Source organism: Hemiscyllium ocellatum, chromosome 34 (genome assembly GCF_020745735.1).
Source record: "Hemiscyllium ocellatum isolate sHemOce1 chromosome 34, sHemOce1.pat.X.cur, whole genome shotgun sequence".
Taxonomy (NCBI): Eukaryota; Metazoa; Chordata; class Chondrichthyes; order Orectolobiformes; family Hemiscylliidae; genus Hemiscyllium; species Hemiscyllium ocellatum.
This window is the reverse complement of record NC_083434.1, coordinates 41,422,887-41,439,342: the sequence shown is the minus strand read 5'-3', so window position 1 is coordinate 41,439,342 and position 16,456 is coordinate 41,422,887. Positions and strand designations below refer to the sequence as shown.

Genomic DNA, 16,456 nt, shown 5'->3' with positions numbered 1-16,456 from the left:
TTACAACCAGGAAGACGAGAAGTAAGATGGCGGCGTCTAGTGTCAATCCTTTCCTCAGCGACTCGGATGAAGAATCTGAGAGAAGATCACGGAGGGGCAAAGATGTCGGTGCGCCGGGCTTGTCGCTCCCCGCCGCTCACATCCCCACGCTGCCCCTGTCACCTCAGCAGGAGGCGGGTTACGGTTACGCCGGTGTCGGGCTGAGGGAGACGGCGGTCGGGCTCCCGCTGGGGGCAGAGCCGCCTCGCGTTCCCCTGGATACCATCGCGGCCCAGCTGCTGCGGGACCAGTACATCCTCACCGCACTGGAGTTCCACACCGAGCTGCAGGAAGCAGGCAGGGAGCTGCCCCGGCTCCGCGACTACTTCTCCAACCCCGGCAATTTCGAGAGGCACACGTCCACTCCCCCCAAGGACCTGGCTCCCGTGCCCGGGCAACTCAGTGAGTGGTAGAGGTAGCGCCTGCAGGGACTGGGGACACAGAGGGTGGGTACTGGGGGCTGAGCAGGGAATTGGACGCACAGTCTGAAGTGAAAGTGAAATGGCATTGAAACCTGCGGCAATAATGAGACTAAGGAAGCAGGGTTGGTGGGAATGGTAGAATGAACGTTTCGGGTCCGGTGTTCTTCCTCAAAGAAGAGTCACTGGACGCGAAACGCTAATTCTGCTTTCATTCCACAGATGCTGCTAGATTTGCTGTTTTGCGTTTTTCAAGCAGTCTCTTTCTTTTTGACAAGTATGGGATTGCATTGCAAGTAGTGAGAGTTGAGTTCGAGAACAATATGCTTTTGAAGGAACGTAATGCATAACACTTAAATCCCGTTAAAATGATCGTTGTGGTGTGCAGAACAGCGAAGTACGGATGGATGGAACTGAGGCTCGGACTAGACGGAAATTTGTACAAACGTACTTGTAATGCCTGTCAGTAACTAAAATCGTTAGAATTATTATTGATATGAATCATTTATGGTATCAATTTCGTTTTCGTCTTGGCCATACAAGAAAAATATTGAATATTCGCAGGAGCAGGTATACTGTGAGTTATAATTCAATGGGTGTTTGTAAGCTATTTGGTTCATGTCTGATTGCAATGTTCGCTGGAAGCATCGTGTTTTGTTTTCTATCAATTTCCTGTTTGCGACAGTCAGTATGACACTCACGCGTATGAATGCCAACCAATGTACCATATAACGTGTGATCACAAGGCAGTTTGGGGAAAAGGCTTCCGGACTTGCTGTTTTGCATTAGAGCAACTAATTCTATTTTCAGCCACTACATGCTGTCTGTAGGTGTCTAAGTGGTCAGAAATCTCAGGTTCCTCAGGGATGCTGCCGCCACGAGCTGAACCTCTCTCATTCCTTCACTCTCTAAATGACCAGACTACCTGTTTGACGTATAGAACTGGATGAACAGATAACTTGTTCAATTAAATATTAAGAGCATTGCTATCATTAGACTCAGTGCTACCACCATTTTACCAAAATTTTCCCTTCATGGCAAATATCTGAGACTTAATCAGTCCAATGTTTTACCTTGATGTGACTTCTTATTGCATATCCACATCATCACTAAGATGACCTGCCCACCCCATTAAACATCCTCAACTGTGTCCCAGGCTTGTCTTATTCACTGTTGAAATGTTCATCACTACTTCTGCACTTGACTTTTACAATCTTTTTTTAGATTAGATTAGATTCCCTACAGGGCAGAAACATGCCCTTCGGCCCAACAAGCCCACACCGATCCTCCGAAGAGCAACCCACCCAAATTCATTCCCTCTGACGAATGCACCTAATACTATGGACAACTTACCGTGGCCAATTCACCTGACCTGCACATCTTTGGACTGTGGGAGGAAACCCACGCAGATGCAGGGAGAATGTACAAACTCTACACAGATAGTCGCCCAAAGGTGGAATCAAACCTGGGACCACTGAGTCACCATGCTGCCCTAGAAATTGAGCTTCAGTGAGCCTGACATGGTTTGAACACTCAACTGTCTGATCTGGAGTCAGACGTGCTACCATTGCGCCACAAGCCCACAATGCTCCAAGTGAGTCTCTGTTCTACTACCTGTAAACTGTGTTGGCTGTGTTGAAGGAGGAGTGAGGACTGCAGATGCTGGATATCAGTCAAAGTGTGGCAGTGGAAAAGCACAGCAGGTCAGGCAGTATCTGAGGAGCAGGAGAATCGATGTTTCAGGCATCAGCCCTTCATCAGGAATGGCATTCCTCAGATGCTGCTGGACCTGTTGTGCTTTTCCAACGCCACACATTTCGACTCTGGCTGTGTTGAAGCCCCAGTCACTTGATACTGTGTTCACTGACCTGCACTGATCCAATAAAGAGAGTCTAGCTTTTAAAATTGTCATCTTTGTTTTCAAATTTTGTTTTCAATACTTTAACTTTCCTTAACTCTGTACTCTCCAATCACAAAACCTGTAAATTATTGTTTTGGGTTCAGCTGTCTGAGCCCTGAGCTTCAGAATTCTCACCACAAACCTCTTCTGCATCTTTAAAGCTTAATTTTTTGACTGAGACTTTGGTCATGTGCCTTAATATCTCAGTGGTTTGGCCTATGATCGTGTGAAGCATACTATGTTATGTTATAGGTGCTGTAAGATGATGTTGCAGCAGCTACATGTTGCCCATTCTTAATTTCTTTCTTTACTTATTTATATTAACAACCTGTGTTGTCAGCTTTGGTACATATCATGCATGTTAGCAGATGGAAACAAGGTCTGTGTGAAACATTACACCTGCCAAGTTGATTTTGTGATAAAATTAATGTGCTTATTTCTCCATTATTGTGAAAGCGTTTTCTTTTGATTTAAATGTAGTGAATAGAATAGACTGTGTCTGCATGCTTGCTTGAAAATTTCTGATCCATTAAATATTAGCTCCAGTTTCATTTATTTTATTTGATTCTAAGTTACGATTACAGTTGGAAGGTCCGACCTTGGTGGTTTTAGGGCAGGATGTTTCTAAAAATCTTTGACTAAGTCACAATTGATAATCTTTAATGACTGCCCTTGTTTTTCCATTTTATGTATCTTGAAAGATGTTTCAAAAAGCTTGGTTTAATTTCATGGCTTTAATTTTCAATTTTTAAAAATAATTATCCAACCTGATGAGCCTTTGACTGAAAAGTTCCCAAATCTCATTATAAGCTCACTTTTTTATTGCTTAGTTTAATCAGTTTGAGAAACCTTTTTGTTTTCTTATTTAAGCATGAATTATGTCTCCTTTTCTGCTTAGAGATGTAATTGCAGTTGTGAGTACTGCTAATAACATGCCCTTCATACATAGGTTTGTGCGAAATAGCATTTTTTAGATAGATTAGATTACTTACAGCGTGGAAACAGGCCCTTTGGCCCAACAAGTCCACACCGACCTGCCGAAGCGCAACCCACCCACACCCCCACACTTACCCCTTACCTAACATTGCGGACAATTTAGTATGGCCAATTCACCTGACCCGCACATCTTTGGACTGTGGGAGGAAACCGGAGCACCCGGAGGAAACCCACGCAGACACGGGGAGAACGTGCAAACTCCACACAGTCAGCCGCCTGAGTCGGGAATTGAACCCGGGTCTCAGGCGCTGTGAGGCAGCAGTGCCAACCACTGTGCCACCGTGCCACCCAATTTGTTCTTTACCATGATTTTAAGTTTCTACCTCGGCTCAGCACTGACATTCACAAATTGAAAAGTAATGGATTTGAAAGCTCATGCCAGAAACATGACGACAGCATTTGGTTGTCGCTGTGATGCAGTGTTGATGGAGTACTGCACTGTCTGGGGATGTTGTCTTTCAAATAAAATGTTAAATTGTGATGCCTCCTGATGTTGGATGTCAGTGATTGGATATTTGAAAAAGAATTGGGGATTTCTCTTGATGTCTTGAATAACATTTACCCCATAACCAGCACCACGCAAGAGTAGATTGGCTGAACATTGCTGCTGGTCAGATTTGGTGCACAAATCACCTCACAATGTTAGCTATTTTTTAAAAATGTAAAAGCCTATAAAACATTTTGGGAAGTGTAGGATGTGAGAATGTTTTATAAATGTACTTTTTTTTCTTGTGTCTCACACAGATAAAAGGTTAGAGTGGCATTGACCAAGGTAGTGAATGAAAACTATGTAGATAATCTCCCTAGACTCAAACTTCAAACAATTTTAAGCACATATTTTTTAAAAAATCCAGAATGAAGAATGTGTTTTCATTGCAAGCGGTATCACTGCAAAGCACTTTTTGCTTCACACTGCAGCCGTGCTGCAAACACTGAATCTTGACTGGAATGCAGTGCAGGAGAGTGTTTAAGCCTTCACACTTTATTTATGCTTTGTGATTAGCATACGGGCAAGACAGTCATGCTTCATGCTGAATCTCTGGGGTTTGAATGCATCATGATGCCTTTGAAGTAAAAATGTTCTAAATTGGACAGTTACAGTTTTTTTGCCACTTCTGTGGCAAAACCAGAAAGTGCAGAAACTTAACAGATGGGGAGAAAAAACAGTTAACATTCTTTTGTCATAGCACTTCAAATGTTAACTCTGTTTCTGTCTCCACAGGTGCTGCCAGACCTGCTGGGTTTCTCCAGCAGTTTCTGGTCTTGATTCAGATCTCCAGCATCCGTAGTGTGTTGTTTTATTTTGTTGACTTCTTCTGTGGAGTTATAATAAGCAGCTATATCTTGGAGCACTGTGTTGCTAAAGTTGCAGATGTGAATTTTACAAGGAGTATTGCAGTGATAGTGATCACAACTCCCTGATCTTAACTGTACTTGTGGAGAGAGATAGGTGCAGAAGGTATGGGAACGTATTTTAATTAGGGGAGGGGGAATTACAATGCTATTAGGCAGGAACTGGGGCACCTAAATTGGAAACCGATGTTCTCAGGGAAATGCATGACAGAAATATGGAGGTTGTTTAGGAAGCACTTGCTGATAGTGCTGGGCAGGATTGTCCCACCGAGGCAACGAAGGGATGGTAGAGTGAAGGAACCTTGGGTAACAAGGGATGTGGAACATCTAGTCAAGAGGAAGAAAGAAGCTTACTAAAGGTTGGGGGGGCAAGGATCAGACAGTGCTGGGGGTTACAAGGTAGCCAGGAAGGAACTGAAGAACAGACGAGAGCTAGAAGGGGGCATGAAAAAGCTTTAGTGGGTAGACTTAAGGAAAACCACAAGGTGTTGTACACTTATGTGAGGAACAAGAGGATGGCCAGAGTGAGACTAGGGCCAATCAGGGATAGCGGACGGAATTTGTGCCTCGAGCAGGAGGTGTTAGGAGAGATTTTTAATGAATACTTTGCTTCCATATTCACTACTGAGAGGGACCTTGGCATTTCTAATGACAGCGTAAAGCAGACTGATATACTAGAACAGGTTAATGTAAGGAAGGAGGATGTGGTGAAAATTTTGAAAAACACAAGGATAAATAAATCCCCTGGGCCAGATAAGATATGCCCTAGGTTACTACAGGAAGCGAAGAAAGAGATTGCTGTGCCTTCGGTGATAAATTAGTGTCCTCATGGTCCACTGGAGTAGTGCCAGATGATTGGAGGATGGCAATTGTTATTCCTTTTGTTGAAGAAAAGGGATAGGGATAATCCTAGAAATTACAAACCAGTCAGTCTTATGTCAGTTCTGAGCAAAGTATTGGAGAGGATTCTGAGACAGAATTTATGATTACGTGGAAAACCACGGTTGGATTAGAGATCATCAGCATGGCTTTGTAGCGGCTTTGTAGATCATGCCTCACAAATCTTATTGAATTATTTGAGGATGTGACAAAACATGATGAAGGTAGAGCAGTAGATGTGATATACATGGACTTTAGTAAAGTGTTTGATAAGGTTCCCCATGGTAGGCTCATTCAGAAAGTAAAAATCTTCGAGTAAAAAGTGAGGTCTGCAGATGCTGGAGATCAGAGCTGAAAATGTGTTGCTGGTTAAAGCACAGCAGGTCAGGCAGCATCCAAGGAACAGGAACTTTGACGTTTCGAGCCAGAGCCCTTCATCAGGAATCATTCAGGAATCAGCAGCTGCCTGACTTGCTGTGCCTTAACCAGCAACACATTTTCAGCTCATTCAGAAAGTAAGGAGACATGGGATACAGGGAAATCTGGCTGTCTGGATACAGAATTGGCTGGCCCATAGAAGACAGAGGTAGGTGGCTCAGCAACCAGTGGTGCTCCGCAGGCATCAGTTCTGGGACCTCTGCTCTTTGTGATTTTTATAAGTGACTTGGATGAGGAAGTGGAAGGGTGGGTTAGTAAGCTTGCCGATGACACACAGGTTAAGAGTTGTGGATCGTGTGGAGCGCTGTTGTAGGTTGCAATGGGACATTGACAGGATGCAGAGCTGGGCTGAGCAGTGGCAGATGGAGTTTAACCTGGAAAAGTGTGAAGCGATTCACTTTGGAAGGTCAAATTTGAATGTTGAATACAGGGTTAAAGGCAGGACTTTTGACAGTGTGGATGAACAGAGGGATCTTGTGGTCTCTGTCCATAGATTCCTCAAAGTTGCCACCCAAGTTGAGAGGGTTTTCAAAAGCATATGGTGTGTTGGCTTTCATTAGCAGGGTAATTGAGTTTGAGCTGCTAGTAGGATAAAAGGCTGGCCCAACATTGAGGGTTGTACTGTTATACGTTGTAGGATCCTACAATTTTACAATACAGTCCATCATATTGTACTGGCTCCCAAAAGAGCTAACCAGCTAGTCCCATTCTCCAACTCATTTAAATTAATCATTTTCAAATATATATCCAGCTCTTTCTTTTTAATCACTTTGGAATCCACTCTCCCAGCAGCACATTGCAAATCCTAATAATGAGAACAAAAATTTCTCCTCATCTCACTCCTAACTCTCTTGCACGCAGTCTTGAAATGTGGTCCCTAAACACCGACATATCAACTAATAGAAACAGAAAATCCTTCTTTACTGCATCAAAATTGTTTACATTTTGACACCTCAATAAGGTCACCACTTGATCCTCTCTGCTTCAAGGAAAATAAGCCAACTTTAAGCAAAATCTTTCCCTGTATCTAAAATCCCTCATTCTTTGGAATTATTCTAGTAAGTCTGCTTTGAACTCTCTCCAGTGCTTTATGTAGAGTCCTAGAACTGTACAGCATGGAAATAGACCGTTCGGTCCAACTTGTCCATGCTGACCAGATAGCCTAAATTAGTCTAGTCCTGTTTGCCAGCATTTGGTCCATGTCCCTCAAAACCCTTTCTATTCATATATCGAACCAGGTGCCTGTTTAAATATCATAATTGTAGCAGCTTTCACCACTTCTGGCAGCTCATTCCATACACGTACCATCCTCTGCATGAAAAAAATTACCTTAGGTTCTTTTTAAATCTTTCCCCTCTCACCTTAAACCTATGCCCTCTAGCTTTGGACTCCGCTACCCTGTGGAAGAGCACCATGGCCATTTACCTACTATGCCCCTCTGTAAGGTCACCCCCTCAATCTCAGATGCTCCAGGGAAAATAGCCCCAGCCTATTCAGTCTCTCCCTATAGCTCAAACCCTCCAACCTTGGCAACGTCTTTGTAAATCTTTTTCTGAACCCTTTCAAGTTTCACAACATCCTTCCTACAGCAGGGAGACCAGGATTGAACGCAGTATTCAAAAGTGGCCTAACCAATATCGTGTACACCTGCAATGGCATCTCCCAACTCTGATATTCTGTGTACTCACAAATGAAGGCAAGCCGATTTCACTATCCTGTCTACCTGCAACTCTACTTTCAAGAACTTTAATTAAATAAGGTGCTCAATTCGAAACACACAACTCAATCTCAACTCTCGTCTCTCAGATTGCCTCGATTCCCTGCAATGTGTCTACCGATGTAATAGGTTCACAGCGGATGCCATTTCCCTAGCCCTGCACTCATCCCTGGAACATCCAAATAACCAGGACTACAGCTCCACATTGAACACCATAATCCCCTCCAGACTGATCTCGAAACTCTGAGACGTAGGTCTCAGCTCCACCCTCTGCAACTAGATCCTCAGCTCCCTGAGCCATAGACCACAATCAGTGAAGGTAAATAACTGCACCACCTCTATGATAACACTCAACACAGGAGGCCTGCAAGGATGTGTTCTCAGCCGTCTACCTTACTCCCTGTACATCGAATGATTGCCATCTGCAAGTTTGCTGATGACCCCACCATGGTAGGACGGATATCACACAGCGATGAGTCAGAATACAGAAAGGAAATAGACGGCTTGGTGACATGGTGCAGTGATGGCAACCTCTCTCTCAATGTCAACAAAACTAGAGAATTGGTCATTTCCTACAGAAAGGACGGAGGAGAACATGTCCCCGTCTACATCAATGGAGCGGAGTTTGAGAGAGTTGAGAGCATTCAGTTCCTAGGAGTTAAGGAAATGACAACCTGTCCTGGCCTTCCCACGTAGAAGCAATGGTCAATAAGGCATAACAATGTCTTTTTTCTTCCTCACGTGGCTCAGGAAATTTGGCATTTCCATAAAGACCCTCGCCAACGTTTACAAATGCACCATAGAAAGCATTCTATCTGGGTGCATTATGGCCTGAAATGGCAACTGTTCTGCCCAGGACCATAAGAAACTATCCAAAGTTATGTGCATGGCCCAGACCATCAGGAAAGCCAACCTCCCATCCATGGAGAGGTTGCTACGGAAAGGCTGCCAACATCATCAAAGACCCCATCCCACCCCTGTAATGCTCTCTTACAACCACTTCCACCTGGCAGAAGATATAGAAGCTTGAACACACGCACCAACAAATTCAAGAACAGATTCTTCCCTGCCATTATTAGACTGCTAAACGGACTCTCCAACTTCAAATAATGTTGATCTTATTAATGTTGTTCTTGTCTCAAGCATATCCTGTGTGGTGTAACCTGTATGCCTCACTGCCCAAGTTTTTTTCACCCAATTTTCTGTATGTCCTTGTTTATTATGATCTGCCTGTACTGCTCGCAAACAAAGCTTTTCATTGTACTTGGGTACATGTGAGTGTAAATCAAATCAAATCAATACATGGTCTTTCCATAAAATGGGAAAAGATAAAATGACAATCAATATTTGGTCAGAATCTCCAAATGCCTGTACTCTTCCCAACACAATTAAACAGCTGTTTCAAATGGAGATCTCTAACAGTGCAAGACCGTAACTTGCTGTTGCAGATCTGCCTTCCAAAGAACTCTCGATTTATGTGAAAAAAGTTGCTTTGCTAATGAGCTATTCATTGCCCCAATGATGTGACTGGGCTCAGTATTCTTGCTGAGTTTCCCATGCTGGTGTATTCTTTTAAATATTCCACAAAATACATTTGGAGAAATTTGATGTTATTTTCACCTGAAGCCAACAGAGTCTTTTCGATGTGTACCTATTTCTGACCTATTCTGGATAGCCATCAAGAATGGACTGAATCAAATCTCTAGATTTTTCATGCAGTTAAAGATAAATATTACTTTTCTTTAGTGGAAGGCTTTATCATTCTGCTGTACAAATGGACAGCAATCTTATTTAGCTGCATACATTTATTCCAATCAATTGAATCATGTTGTTGGGTCTGTCCCTTTTGGGAGATGGGAGTGTGAGAACCCATCGAGAGAGCTGAGAACCACTGGAATGTCCTGGAGCTGTGCGAGGGGCAACGAGTGTATGAGGGCTACCCGAATAGCAAGGCGAGTAGTGGGGCAGCCTGAGGGGCAACACAAGTACCATGGCTGCCCATGGGGTGGTACAACTTGGCTTGTTGCAGCTGAGTACCAGTGAGGTCCAGACTGGAAGCTTGGAGCGGAGCAGGACAGTTGTTGGCTGGTGCTGGTGATCAGACCATGTGCTGAACTGCTGCTATTTGAAATTCTTTACTGGACTATAATGTAAATCCTTTAATTCAGCTATAAATATTTTATTTCTAAGTCATTTTATAGATACTGGTTGTAATGCTACAACTTTTCCTTTTAATCCTCTTTTGTACCTTGGTATTTTTATCTCAGATGGTGCCTTTTAAAGGCAGCCATTGTAAAAACGTTTCACTGTGCTCCTGTATTGGAGTACATGTGGCAATAAACGATATTCTAATCTATTCTATCATAGTACTTTTATTCCTTCTACTGTCTTTTTAACCTTTCCTGTAATGGCAGCAGTACATGTTGGGTTGTTGTTCAGTCAACATTGGCAACACCTGTGGCATGTTGTCTACGGTTCATTAGTTTGCATCCTGATTCTAAGCCTGAGCAGTCCGCATAAATGTCGTTGTTTCCATCAACAGCTGCGAGATTGTGAAGAGAGGCAAAGACTGTGTTGGATTGGAACAAAAACTCAACCAACTCACCAATGGAAGGAAAGAAAAAAATTGATGGTGAAGTGGACGGTTAAAAGCGTTGTCTTTGAGTACAATGGAACTTGATCATATGGGCTGGTGGGCTGAGGCGTGGCAGATGGAGTTGATTTAAATAAATGTGAGGTGTTGCATTTTGGAAAGGCAAACCAGGGCAAGATTGATGGACTTAATGGCAATATCCTGGGGAGTGGTTCTGAACAAAGACGCCTGGGCATGCAAGTGCATAGTTCCTTGAAAGTGGAGTTGTAGATAGACAGGGTGGTGACAAAGGTGTTTGGCACACTTGCCTTCATTGGTCAATGCATTGAGTCGAGGAGTTGGAAAGTCGTGTTGTGGCTGTACAGGACATTGATTCGGCCACCTTTAGGATATTACATTCAATTCTGGTCTTCCTGCAATAGAAAATATGTAGTTCAATTTGAAAGGGTTCAGAAAAGATTTACAAGCATGTTGCTTGGGTTGGAGGGTTTGAGCGAAAGGGAGAGGCTGAATAAGTTGGGGCTGTTTTCCCTGGAGTGTCACAGGCTGAAGGGTGACCTTGTAGAGGTTGATAAAATAATGAGGGGTGTGAGTAGGCCAAGGTCTTCCCAGGGTATGAGAGTCCAAAACTACAGGGTATAGGTTTAAGGTAAGATCGGAGTCTGAATTGTTCAATTTATTAGTTTCATTTATGATTAGTTTGCAGTCACGTACAGACCAGACTGGATAAAGTTGGTACACCTACTTTCCTAAGGGGCATTATTAAATGTGATGGCTTTTTACAACAACGTTACAAATCCTGACTTTACGTTCCAGGTTTATTAATTGAATTCATATTGTATCAGCTGCCACAGTGCGACTTAAACCCCTGTCCGTGAGCATGAGTGTACCTCTGGATCAGCAATCCAGGAACATTACCATGACACCACTATCTCTCCTTACTGCTCAAATTTCTACTAGTTTGATCTCCAATGATGATGATATTTTCCATAATGTGCGTACACTTTATTAACTGCAAAAGTCATCGTAATGATGCTCTCCCTCCACATGTATGGCAACAAATTGGCACCTACTGACTTGAGTCAAGAGTGTGATGCTGGAAAAGCGCAGCAGGTCACGTAGCATCTGAGGACCAGGAGAATCGACGTTTTGGGCAAAAGCCATTCATCAGGAAGGGCTTATGTCAGAAACATCGATTCTCCTTCTCCTTGGATGCTTCCTGACCTGCTGTGCTTTTTCAGCACCACACACACACTCAATTCTGATCTCCAGCATCTGCAGTCCTCACTTTCACTTATTGGCTTGAGTCATTTTTCTGATTCTGAAGTATCTTATATAGCATTTAAAATTGTGCCACTTTAATGTTTTCTCAAATGTGAAGTTGAAAGAAGCCTGACAGTGGAGTTTTCACTTTGACGATGACTTGCCCTTTATGGGAAAGAGCTGTTGTATTCCTCAATCCCAAGGGACCTCCCTACTACAGAGTTTTCATACTTAAACAAGAACCAAATTAAACAAAATGCTGAAAGCCTTTTACAACATCAAAGCGTTTAAGGTCGCTGGAAGACATGAAGAGTTCTCAACTTTTTCCATGATGAAAATCGCACAACACCAGGTTATAGCCCACCAGATTTATTTGAAAATACAAGCTTTAGGAGCGCTGTTCCTTCATCAGGTAGCTAGCTTGTATTTTCAAATAAACCTTTTGGATTATAACCTGGTGTTGCATGATTTTCAACTTTGTCCACCCCAAATAGGCTGCCAGAGGAAGTACGAGTACATTTGCAACATTTAAAAGTCAACTGGATGGGTATATGAATAGAAAGGGATTGGAAGGATATGGGCTGGGTGCTGTCAGGTGGGACTAGATTGGGTCGGGATATCTGGTCAGCATGAACGAGTTGGACCGCAGGATCTGTTTCTGTGCTATATATCTCTACGACTGTGACTCTAGTCCAACACCAGCACCTCCACATCTTTTTACATTGGCTTCCTTTGGCAAACCTGGGCTTCAGTCAACTAGGAGAAAGTGAGGACTGCAGATGCTGGTGATCAGAATGTGTTGCTGGAAAAGCGCAGCAGGTCAGGCAGCATCCAAGGAGCAGGAGAATCGACATTTCGGGTTTATGCCCGAAACGTCGATTCTCCTGCTCCTTGGATGCTGCCAGACCTGCTGTGCTTTTCCAGCAACACTTTTCAAACCTGGGCTTCACCCAGTGAGGACTGCAGATGCTGGAAAGTCAGAGTCGGAAAATGTGGAACTGGAAAAGCGCAGCAGGTCTGGCAGCATCCGAGGAGCAGGAGAGTTAATGTTTCGGGCAGAAGCCCTCCAGGATGTCAACATTCCTCCTCGGATGCTATCTGACCTGCTGTGCTTTTCCAGCATTTCACCTTTCGACTCTGACTCTCCAACATCTGTAGTCCTCACTTTCTCCCTCCTGCTTCACCTTGGGAGGCATAGTTTCAATGGAAAGGTTCCTGTTTATTTTTTACAGAATCTGTATTCTTTGCATGTGCCATTTGTGGTGTTGTATCTGTTTTACCTTTCCTAGTCAGATAATGTTGCTTTGGCAACATGAAGGATGCTGGGAAGCTAATGGTAGGTACTCAGCAGTCGCTTCCAACTGTAGTGCCTCAGAATTTGACAGATGTCACACTTGACTCTCGAATTATCATACTTGCATAATAAAGTTTGAATATAATGAGTGATGAAGCAAAAATTCATTTCAATTATTCTCTGCGCTCTGCATCCATTTCTCCCATACAAATGGTATTACAGAGGCTGGGTACTATGAGGTATTGTATCATAGGTATCTTTATCAGCTTACTATATTTACTGAAACTGAATTCCCATTCACTCACTCATTCAGAACTCCTTGTATTTACTATATTGCGTTTTCATTCATTCATTCATCCCTTTTTTAAAAAAAACCCTTTCAACCCATTAGTGCTTCTTCAATCCTTATCAGCCCCACACTCTAATCTAGTTTAGGCCTATTTCTACATCAAAAGCTACCTCTGAGTAAGTGTCAATATAGTAACGTATTCAAAACAATACCCTCCCAATATAGTGTCTACATGACTCAACCAAAACTTTGGAAATATTATTATTATATTAATCAGCCTTTATCAACCATCACTCGGGACCTGAATAAATTACAGAACATCAGTTTCCCCAGCTACTATATATTACACAGGGCCACTATCCCCTTTGCCATCAGAACAGCGCTTCTGTGAAACTGCATGAATGAAGGAGAACTGTCAAAATGGCAAATAGTAAATAAAATCTCTCAACCCAGCTGTGGTAATCCGTTTAAAATCCTTAATAAAAGAATAAAGTATATGTATAATTTCTAACTTAGATAGATATACAGGCCTACACTTTCACTAACAGTTACTAGCATTTATGAACTTAAAACATAAAAGGATGAATACCTTTTAATTATGCAAGCAGACTGGACACTCTTACCAGCCAGCATATAACAAATGTTTAAATGATCTCCTGCTTCCACACTTCTGTGTACAATAGATAAAGCTATGTAACCCTATAATAGTCGAATGTTAATGTGTGTAGGAATGGTGTACAAAGAGGCTACTGTTAGAATTGTACTTTGGGATTCCATTGTCACCTCAAACTATACTACTGCAGTTGCTGAATAGAGGCTATTTTCGCCATTCAGTGATTTTGGTCATTATTTGAATACAATCCCACTCTACTTTAGCTCCTGAAATCAAACATTGTGTAAGTAGTTAGCCTGGGCTAATCCTGTGCATCTTCTTGAGGTGAGGTAACAAGTGGCATTGGTAGAAGTTGGAAAATTGATATCTGTCTTGCTACTGTAGCCAGAATTGGTGAGTATAGACTTAAGGAAATGTGGACAAACATGAGAGAGGTATAAAACTGACTAATGTTGTGAGGAGCAAATTTGCACAGAAGTATACTTGTCTTTTTTAACTCCATTTTAGTTTTTATGATGCGGAGATACCGACATTGGACTGGGGTGGGCAGCATTTAAAAATCTCTTAACACCAGTGTTATAGTCTAGCAGGTCTATTCGAAAGTACAAGCTTTTGGAGCACTGCTTCTTCGTCAGATAGCTAGTGGGGCAGGATCATAGTAAAAGATCTAAGTGTCGTACAATTGATGCAAAGTATTGAACAAACCACGATTGCTGTTAAGTCTTTTAATTGCTGGTTTTGATTCATTGATATGTAAATTCCAGAACTTCTTTCAAGTCCTATTCCTAAGATAACTTAAGACTTTATATTTACAAAAAAGTGACATCTCAACTCAGACAATGCATTAAAGGTGTAGGGTTAGAGTTTCTGTATTCCAACCTTGAGCTAGACCGGTTCTGTTTCCAAAGTAGGAATTTGTAAAATGTCACATGAACTTACTGCTGACAGATTGTGTGCTTTTTGAACAAAATAGAAGTGTCTGCACATATACAAATTCACCCCATAGACTTTTGTGTGCGTGTGTGTACGGGAGAGAGTTGAGAGCGTGAGCGTGACTGAGTATATGCCTCTGAGAGGGTGTGTGTGTCTGAGAGAGAGATTGTATGAGAGAGGTCTGCATGAGTGTGTGTGTATAGTGTGGTGGGGTCACCTGTAGTGTAACATGAGCCCAAGATACCAGTTGAGGACATCCTCGTGGGTATGGAACGTTTCTAACAGCGTCTGCTCTCCAACTCTGCATTGCTGCGTATCCCGAAGTCTGCTTTGGAGGATGGTCACCTGAAGATCCAAGGCCGAATGTCCTTGACTGCTGATATGTTCCCCGACTGAGAGGGAACATCACTGTCTGACGATTTTTGCATGGTGTCCATGCATGCATGCCAACACTCTGACATGTCATGCAGTGGTCACCATGACAGGGTTGTATGGTGTTGTTGTCTATGTTGTCATGGTGACCACTGCAAGTCATGTTAGTATCGACATGGATACTACCATTACACGTGGGGACACCACCCACTGCGTGCGCCGCAGGTACTCATGTGACTCAGCCAAATACCTGTCTCATAACTGCAGGCAAGGATGCCCAAGGCATGGTACATTGGCAAGGCCAAGCAGACACTACGACAACGGATGAATGGACACCGTGCAAACATCACCAGACAGGGATGTTCCCTGTCAGTCGGGGAACGCATCAGCAGTTAAAGACATTCGGGTGACCGTCCTCCAAGGCGGACTTCAAGATACGCAACAATACAGAGTTGGCTAGCAGAGGCTGGTAGACAAGTTTGGTACCCATGAGGATGGCCTCAACTGCGATCTTGGGTTCGCGTCACGCTATAGGTGACCTACATATATATATTTTACATATATACGCAGACTGTCTCTCATTCACATGCTCTCTCTCGGGTACACGCGTGCACACACTCACGTGCACACCCTCTCACAGACATATACCCATGCACGCGCTCACATTCCCCCTCTCATACTCTCACACAGGTGCATGATTCTCTCTCTCCCCCTCTCACGGGCGTACATCTGTTTGCATTTGCAGATTTGTACTTGCAGATACATTCTATTTTGTTCAAAAAGCACACAATCTGTCATCAGTCAGTCCCTGTGACATTTTATAGATTCTATTTCCAAAGTAGGAATTTATCTGACTCAAGTTTGGAATACAGGCAGACTCTAACCTCACACCTTTAATACGTTGTCTGAGTTGAGATGTCACTTTTTTTATATAAAGCCTTAAATTATTTTAGGCATGTGACTGAAAGAAGTTCTGGGACTTGCATATTTATGAATCAAAACCTGTAACCTATTCTAAACGATTGAAGACTAAACAATGATCTAGGCTTGTTCAGTACATTGTATTAGTTGTAGCAAGCTTGGAATAAATAGACTATTTGGGCTGCCAGAGGATATCGTGGAGGCTAATACAATGCAACATTTAAAATGCATCCGGAAGGGTACGTGAATAGGAAGGGTTTAGAGGGATATGGGCTGGGAGCTAGTAGGTGGGACTAGATTGGTTTGGGATATCTGGTCGGCATGGACAGGTTGGACCGAAGGGTCTGTTTCTGTGTTGTACATATCTGTGACTCTATGACTATGACACTTTAATATTTTACTTTAAACTTTATGTCCTATGATCCTGCCCCACTAGT

General features: G+C 42.9%; 1 protein-coding gene across 5 annotated transcripts in view; it reads left to right on the top strand.

The window, feature by feature from the left end:
• Positions 1 to 20: 20 nt before the first annotated feature.
• Positions 21 to 16,456, top strand: part of relch (RAB11 binding and LisH domain, coiled-coil and HEAT repeat containing) — a 94,180-nt gene continuing 77,744 nt past the window's right edge. For all 5 annotated transcript variants that reach the window (XM_060849971.1, XM_060849969.1, XM_060849968.1 and 2 more), the window contains exon 1: positions 21 to 441. In XM_060849971.1, the coding sequence (XP_060705954.1) occupies positions 27 to 441 (415 nt within the window). In that variant the 5' untranslated portion in view covers positions 21 to 26. The remainder of the gene's footprint in view (positions 442 to 16,456) is intronic.